The 7,368-nt window shown below is 36.3% G+C and overlaps 2 protein-coding genes across 2 annotated transcripts; both read left to right on the top strand.

Annotated features, from left to right (window-relative positions):
• The first annotated feature begins 1,357 nt into the window (after positions 1 to 1,357).
• Ccdc151 (Coiled-coil domain containing protein 151) lies at positions 1,358 to 5,302 on the top strand. The gene is made up of 7 exons (XM_076376808.1): positions 1,358 to 1,448; positions 3,067 to 3,188; positions 3,334 to 3,486; positions 3,566 to 3,667; positions 4,141 to 4,326; positions 4,407 to 4,522; positions 4,942 to 5,302. The coding sequence occupies exons 1-7, from the start codon at positions 1,358 to 1,360 to the stop codon at positions 5,300 to 5,302; spliced, it is 1,131 nt and encodes a 376-aa protein (XP_076232923.1).
• Positions 5,303 to 5,358: 56 nt separating this feature from the next.
• On the top strand, positions 5,359 to 6,980 carry LOC143178516 (uncharacterized). The gene is made up of 3 exons (XM_076377240.1): positions 5,359 to 5,514; positions 6,531 to 6,683; positions 6,768 to 6,980. Exons 1-3 carry the CDS (start codon positions 5,359 to 5,361, stop codon positions 6,978 to 6,980), a joined length of 522 nt encoding a protein of 173 aa, XP_076233355.1.
• The last annotated feature ends 388 nt before the right edge of the window (positions 6,981 to 7,368 follow it).

Genomic DNA, 7,368 nt, shown 5'->3' with positions numbered 1-7,368 from the left:
AACGCGACACTTTTAATTAATTCCTACTTTCTACTGGCGCGTGTGAACGAACACCAACCTCAGCAATTTGATCCCATCTCTATTCAAGCCTCTTATCTATTAAGTCATTCCCCCTTCTAAAAGGCTCCCGATCGATCTAACCGATTTTAACGCAGCTATGAACCGTTTCCACGCTTTATACCTCGAACTCGAACATCAGATGCAAGTTGAATCGTGGTTGAATCGAAATTCAACGCCGTGGCGCGAGACGTTCGTCTAGAATTCACGCGGCGAACGGAACGCAGGGAACGTGGTTGGTTATAAAGTGGAAAGACGCCGATGCGCATGAGCTTGGACCGCGTACTGGCGGAGCATGTCTGATCATTAATTAACCTTCCAGCGGTTGATTGCGTGTAACGCGAAATTCATCGCCGGCAGACGCGGCCGCTGGCTTAACGAATACAAATGCGGAATTATAATTCGGTGCCCTCTCCTTAAGTCCATTCAACAGACGAGGCTTTACGAATCGTCTTCCCCCTTTTGTTACTCGCCGAGCGCAGGGGATACGAGCGTGAAACTGTAAATACGCGGCGGGGTCGTTAGTTTTTATTAATGAAACTATTAACCTTATCATCGAACCGCGAGCGTCTGCGAGCGTCGCGCTCGAGCGCAAAATATTGCGCTGCCAAGAGCACAACGGCGTTCTCTTTCGCTGACGCGAGATAAAGAATCGAGTCTATGATTGAGCAGCTTGTTCCGTGAATGTAAGCTAATTTTTCGTTTCGTATGGAGATTATGTCACGCCCTGTGACGAATATGTGTGTCGATGAGTTGGAATAATGTTGCAACTGTTATTTCTTTTTGGAGTATGATTATATGCACGCTGTATTCCTTTTTTTTTAATAATATTTAGGACTATTTAATTCTAGAACGACAACCTTCCATTTTTCGGTGTAACTAAAAATCTTAATATTTAAAGTAATATTTATTATTTTCGAAACATTTTCTTCCCATTTTCTCTGGGCATTTAAAAAAAAAATAGTTGCACAGTCTGATTTCTGCTTGCAGAAAAAGAAATAAAATTTTTTTAATTTTATGGCGTCACCAACAACCCCAGGGTGTCGTTCTAGAGTTAATAGTACTCTTGTTCGAATTAAAATGATGTAAAAAATTTAGAAATTACGTAAAGAATGTAATTACGAATAATTTCAAATAAAATATAAGGAATGCAACAATGTAATCTTTACTGTAATCCAAACTATACAGCTGCGCAAGATGTCAAGTGTTAAGTCCTATCTAGCACTATCACCAGGACAACGCGAGTCACTATTAAGTCGATAAGGACCACGTGGACCTTCCAGCACTACTGTCAAAGACCATGTCCGATCCTTTAACGAATACTATAGAAAACAAATTGAACGACTTAAACAAGAAAATTGCAGAAATCAAGAAGAAGATTCAGCTATCAGGTAAGCCTCAAGAATAAATGATACTGCAAGGAGTACTAAACCTAGAATCAGATTTCTCAAGCATGCTTTAATATTCATGCATTTACTGCGTTGCTGCACGAAATACGTCGCTCCAGAAAAAAAGGGAAGAAAATTCGCTGGCATTCATTTCCCAAGCAAGTTCTTGATTACACGCAAAGATATGTAAGAACACGTTTAACCGGAAAGACGAGAGCTCAGAAAGAAATGGTTCGTGTCACATGAGTGGTTCCCTAGAAAAAAATGGAAACTTCCACCGTCTTATCGATGTGTACTTCTATCGAAATGTTAATAATAAAATTGATACCGCAGTCAGCATTTCTATTACGTGTTGTTGAATAAGTTTTAGCTTATCTACAAAGTTGCTTTGAAATAATTACTAGATGACTGTAACTTCTGCTGCCAATCGATTATATTTTTATTCGAGTGAGATTCTACATGCTGATACTTTAAGCGATGTTTAATAGTACTAGATAGTAAATATCTGATCTCATTTTGTAGAAGTCATTATCATGAGTAAGAGAAAGATTTTTTTCTACATTTTGTTAACGTCTAAAGTTTTACAGTACGATAACATTGATACAACATTAAGAAACCTCTTCACAGATGTCCTCTGGCTACGTGATTTAAGCTTGTCTCGTGAAACCCTATGATTATCATTTTCTGTGGTCTCTTGAAATTGCCTCAAAGAACAACCAACAACCTAATATTAGCGAATTTTCTTAAACGACCTAGTTACTTTTAACGAAAATCGTGACGTCGATTTAAAGTAATCTACGTAATTCATTTTTTTTTCATGAAATATGAATGCAAAATATCATAATTACGGCTACGTAGTCTATCTATCAGAACCTTCAGGGTAGTCACGGTTTATATTTGTTCTATCCTTCATCCATTATTATAGAAACGCTTTAATATTGCTTTATAGCTTAATTATCGCTCAGTTGCTTGTAGGTCGATTTATGTACACAGATAGTCAATTAAAACCTCACTTACTTTGGAATTCGTTTTACAAGAGAACGTAGATGAACATAATAATAAAGATAGTACAGTATATTTAATACCACGATTCCGGCGATTTCAATTATTCTGTCGTCATAAATAGAGAATAAACTATAGAATAAACTGGTCATAAAAGAATAACTATTAAATAATAAAAACCAAATTTATGTGGATTCTAGTAAACTACAGTTTTAAACATTTTTGAACTTTCAAATATTCAAATATTCAAATATTCAAATATTCAAATATTCAAGTACTCAAATATTCAAATATTCAAATATTCAAATACTCAAATACTCAAATATTCAAATATTCAAATATTCAAATATTCAAATATTCAAATAATCAAATATTCAAATAATCAAATTTTTAAACCACCAATATTCAAATACTTGTTCAAATTAATTAATTTAAGACTTTTTGATAACCTTGCATCTCCGTGTAAAAAGACACTCCTAGTGCACATAGACACCACACAAATAGATACGACCACTTTATTCATAACTCGTCTCTGACGAAGAGAATATGTAGATGCTATCGTCGCCCCTGTACGAGGTTAGACGCGTTAATAATGTAACGTCTATCTTTTTATTCGCAGAAGGACAAAGGAAAGCGACTTTTGAAGAATATGAAGCGAAGAAGCATGAGTACACAGAAAGAATCACGACACTCAAGCAAACTGTTAAAGAGCTGTACCTGGAGTACGCGAGAACAAAAGATGTAATAAAATATTAAGTCGATAGATAAATAATTTCGCTTATAATTATAATAAAAAACGAAACATTTTAGGGATCTGTATAATAATGAACAAATAACCGAAAAATCGTTTCTCGAGAAAAACTAATTGTTACAGGACACGTTACAGAACGAGGGAAAATCGGAGAACAGGGTTCACATGAGCCGCGAATCCTCGGGCTATGGGAAAAAACGTAATTTAGCCGAAACAATCAGCAAAGTGCAAGAGGAAAATGTGCGACTGAGAAAGAAGCATGATCTAATTAAGTATCAGCGCGAGAAGGTGAGGAATCGAGATATCAATCTTTCAATGTGTATCTTACGCGAAAATATAACTACACTTCGCCGTGAATATTTCTTAGAGACAGCAGAAATTAAACACCCTGTTGGGAGAATATGACCAATTAGTGAACGATAAAATGCGAAAGTTGTTCAAAAGGAAGATGGAAAATCCGTTAAGGAACGTAAGTAGGAATAATGACAGACACATTGTTGCAAACTAATTTTTCATCCTGTTGTGTCTGCACTTAAATGCAGTGAATTTAGTTCTTCCTTGATTATACTGCAATCGTAGACAACAATCAGTCTTACTATAATTACTAAATAAGAAAAATGATAACTGTCAACCTCAAGAAATATACTGTAGAAGTTCCTAATTCTTCGACTTCAATAGAAAAGAATGCAATAATTTCACATGTAATTTATTTTTTGAAATATCTAAGTTAAAAATTTGTATAGTAAGGCAGATTATTTTTCTACGACAAAATAGATAGGAAATTTTTGCTTGACTACAAAAGTATTATTTATTACACTACCCAATATCCATAAATTAGAGTGTGAAACTTTAATGATTAAAAAATTGATTGGTACAAACTCTGTTTTTCATATGTCCACATCATCTTCATTCCTCTCTGTAATTCTAACTATAATTTCACAGAAAATAGTTCAACTAGAAGTGCGATTGGAACACATAAGAATGATGCAAATGAAAGCAAACATAACAAGAATGAAGTATCGTTCAATGCGTTCCGATTTGAAAGAGAAGTCAGTACTCTATGTGTCCTCCCTAAAGAGTCTGGAGGATGAAATCAAAGAGCACGAGAATGAAATAAAACGTCTACAGGTAAGGGACGAAATTTAATGACAATTTTACCTTTCGAAGCTGAAGAACCAGAAAATCAGCATAAACCTCTTTGTATACAGGGAGTTAAAGAAGAGGCAATTAAGTTGAAAGACAATACACAGGAGACCTTAATAAGGGAGGAAATCGAAGTGACGAATTGTAGCAAAGAACGAAATGCTGTACTCGAAGAATACAGGTTCGAAGAAGTAATAATCATACAAAATATAGCTAGACTTACACAGCTTGTCTAGAATAAAATCTCATAAACTGTATTTAAAATCATCAACCCCTCATCTTCTATCAATGGTTCACACTGTGGTGTCACAAAACGAGTGTGATGTTTTGTGAAAGCTGAATAATACACTATTCTACTTGATGAAATAAAAAATATTGTTGGATCTTTTGGATAGAAATTCTCAATTATTTTTTATTATTGAGACATAAGAAGTCAAATTATCTTTTCAGAAAAAAGAAGTAAAGTTAGAGTTAAACAACATGCTTTCGAATTAGAAGGAAAACAATTGTCTGGCTCACATTTATGAATTAAATTTCAGCTTCACACCCCCATTCTCTGTACTCAAGTTTTACTTTAACTAAACCGACTTCTGCCACCAGGCAACGTGTGCTGCAGCGAAAAACGGAACTGGAGCGATTGGAAAAAATGATATTCCATTCGCGTCCGCGGGATGATTTCGACATACGAGGGAAAAGCCGTGTACAGGCTGCAGAGGACATCACCAAGGACGAAGTGACACGGCTGGAGGAGACGTTCATCAAGCTACGCAGTGCCACAGGAGTTTCCAGGTCCGAGGACGTCCTGAACCGGTTTCTGGGTCAGCGGGCAACCAAGGATAATCTGCAGAAAATGCGCCTGGCCACGGAGCAGGAGAAAATGTCCTTAGAAAAACAGAGGCAGGAGTTCATCACTGAAATGGAGACCAGAAAGTTCTCCGAGGCGAAGAACGCGGAACAGTGAGTCCCATACTGTCCCTCGCCAAAGGTGGCCTAAATTTCCTGATATTCTAAAAGGTGATGCACCCTAGAAACGCGGAGCAAGTGGAGAAGCTCAACTGTCAGATCGAGGAGCAACGTTCGAGACAATTGAAGGCGGAAGAGGAGAGACGAGGGATTGAGAATCTTCTGGGAAATGTTACTACGACGTTGTGGAACCTGTGCAATAAGTATAGGGTAAGTGGATCCTTGGATAGTGGATGTTGAACTGATAAAATGGGAGCTGGGAGGTGAGAGTCTGACATTTTGATGGAAACTGAGTTATCACTAAAATATGATCCATGACTCACTCTATCTACTGTGTTGTAGATAAAAAATTTTATTATAAAATCGAGACAAATTAATTCCAGGATATTACACTACACCACATATAATAAAAACTCTTATTTTACTGTGGCTATCGTGATCAACCACGAAGGTCTATAAACTATCACCCTGCAAACCTATATTAAACCTGAAGCAGAGCAAGTTAAGTGCTTCCCTGGTAAGGTTTCCATATCAACCTAACACAAAAAAGGTGAAAACAAGTCAATAAAAGTCACCCACGTTTTCACACAGTTGCCACCAATCAGGTAATTAGCTTTCGCTGTAACGAAGGCTTTTCAATTAACATACGCTCGTTCGGTAAACCGAGAAGGTATTGCGATGGATTAACACTTCCCAAGGCAAGGTATCTATGGAATCAAATCTCATCAGAGTCAATGGTGCTGTGTTGAAACTGTCGATGGAAATATCCTGTAAATTCCTAATTAAATTAGTAGGGCCGTCTTCGATGGCGCTTATCGTAATGGTGCCGCCTCGCGTTTTCGTCTCGACTATATTGTCTCTGCGGGTTTAACACCCTACGCGCGTCCTATTCGTTCATCGTCCACCAATGGATATCCTCCAAAGATTCCTGCCTCTAATTCTCACCTTAGGAAGCTGGTGTCTATGCATTAACACCTCCTGACCCGATCGAAAGTAAACACTTCGGAACGGAGCTCGGTTCACGAGATCATCAATTATTGATTCAATCGATCCCTAGAATCGTACGCGCTTAAGTTGTTCTCTATTTCCCTTTTCACTTCTCTGCTAGGTGTGTATAAACATTTGGGGGAGAAAATGTGAAGACACGAATTTCGAATACTTAAGAGACTCCTTCTTGGGAATTTGGTTTCTATGTTTCTAACAGTCTGTACCGAATTTTTGTTTAGGATATACTTGATACGTTTCCGGAAAATTTAAGTGGAATAGAGAATCCTTTGCAGTTAATTGAATTAATAAACGAAAAAGTGGAGACAATAATTGAAGCTTTGGGTGGGTCGGATAAGTATCTCGAAATTCTGAATGAAGTGCCAACTGATAAGGTATTTCTAATTCTAATTCTTCGATTCTAAATTATTTCCTATTCTATTGTTATCTTTAATTCTTGAAATGTTTCAATTCTTTAGTTGGAAACAGTGTCAATTACAACTACTTCGGCGGAAGGAAAAGCAATACGAACAAATGAACAATTATTTCCACGATTTCCCTCATCAGCAACACCAGCAACTATACCATCCGAAGAAGAAGAGGATGTGCCGACAAGAAATGTTCTTAAGAAACAAGCACAGCAACTGGTCGATATTAAAAGTCGCCGAAAAGGATTCGTCTTTAGAAGATAGATTATATTAGCAAATAATTAAATACACTATATGCAATATAATATGTACGTAAAATTTTACGACCTATTTTTTCAAGATTCATGTTTATTATATTTAATATTAGTATTATTGATGGATAGAGAAATTGTGGTATATCTGAATTGCAAATATCATAAAGAAAATATTGTGTTCTATGTTTGCTATCCCATCCGCCTTCCTTTTATATAAAAAATTATATTTTAGACGTATCTTTCTGAAATATATTCACAAGACGACTAATCAGTAAATGTTATGGAAATACTCTTCTCAGCAGAATTAAAAGATTACTAATTTAGAACCGAAGAAATTGTCAATCTTTGAGCTGTTATAATTATGGGAAAAATATCATACAACAGCCAAAAATTAGTAT

Source organism: Calliopsis andreniformis, chromosome 4 (genome assembly GCF_051401765.1).
Source record: "Calliopsis andreniformis isolate RMS-2024a chromosome 4, iyCalAndr_principal, whole genome shotgun sequence".
Taxonomy (NCBI): Eukaryota; Metazoa; Arthropoda; class Insecta; order Hymenoptera; family Andrenidae; genus Calliopsis; species Calliopsis andreniformis.
The sequence above is the reverse complement of the archived record's forward strand: the minus strand, read 5'-3'. Positions and strand labels throughout refer to the sequence as shown.

Excerpts from the sequence above, each read along its gene's own strand:
- Ccdc151 (XM_076376808.1), top strand. The coding sequence starts at position 1,358 with ATGTCCGATCCTTTAACGAATACTATAGAAAACAAATTGAACGACTTA. Across the intron at positions 1,449-3,066 it reads GAAGAAGATTCAGCTATCAG|AAGGACAAAGGAAAGCGACT; the intron begins GTAAGCCTCAAG and ends TTTTATTCGCAG. Across the intron at positions 3,487-3,565 it reads TTAAGTATCAGCGCGAGAAG|AGACAGCAGAAATTAAACAC; the intron begins GTGAGGAATCGA and ends AATATTTCTTAG.
- LOC143178516 (XM_076377240.1), top strand. The coding sequence starts at position 5,359 with ATGCACCCTAGAAACGCGGAGCAAGTGGAGAAGCTCAACTGTCAGATC. Across the intron at positions 5,515-6,530 it reads ACCTGTGCAATAAGTATAGG|GATATACTTGATACGTTTCC; the intron begins GTAAGTGGATCC and ends ATTTTTGTTTAG. Across the intron at positions 6,684-6,767 it reads ATGAAGTGCCAACTGATAAG|TTGGAAACAGTGTCAATTAC; the intron begins GTATTTCTAATT and ends TCAATTCTTTAG.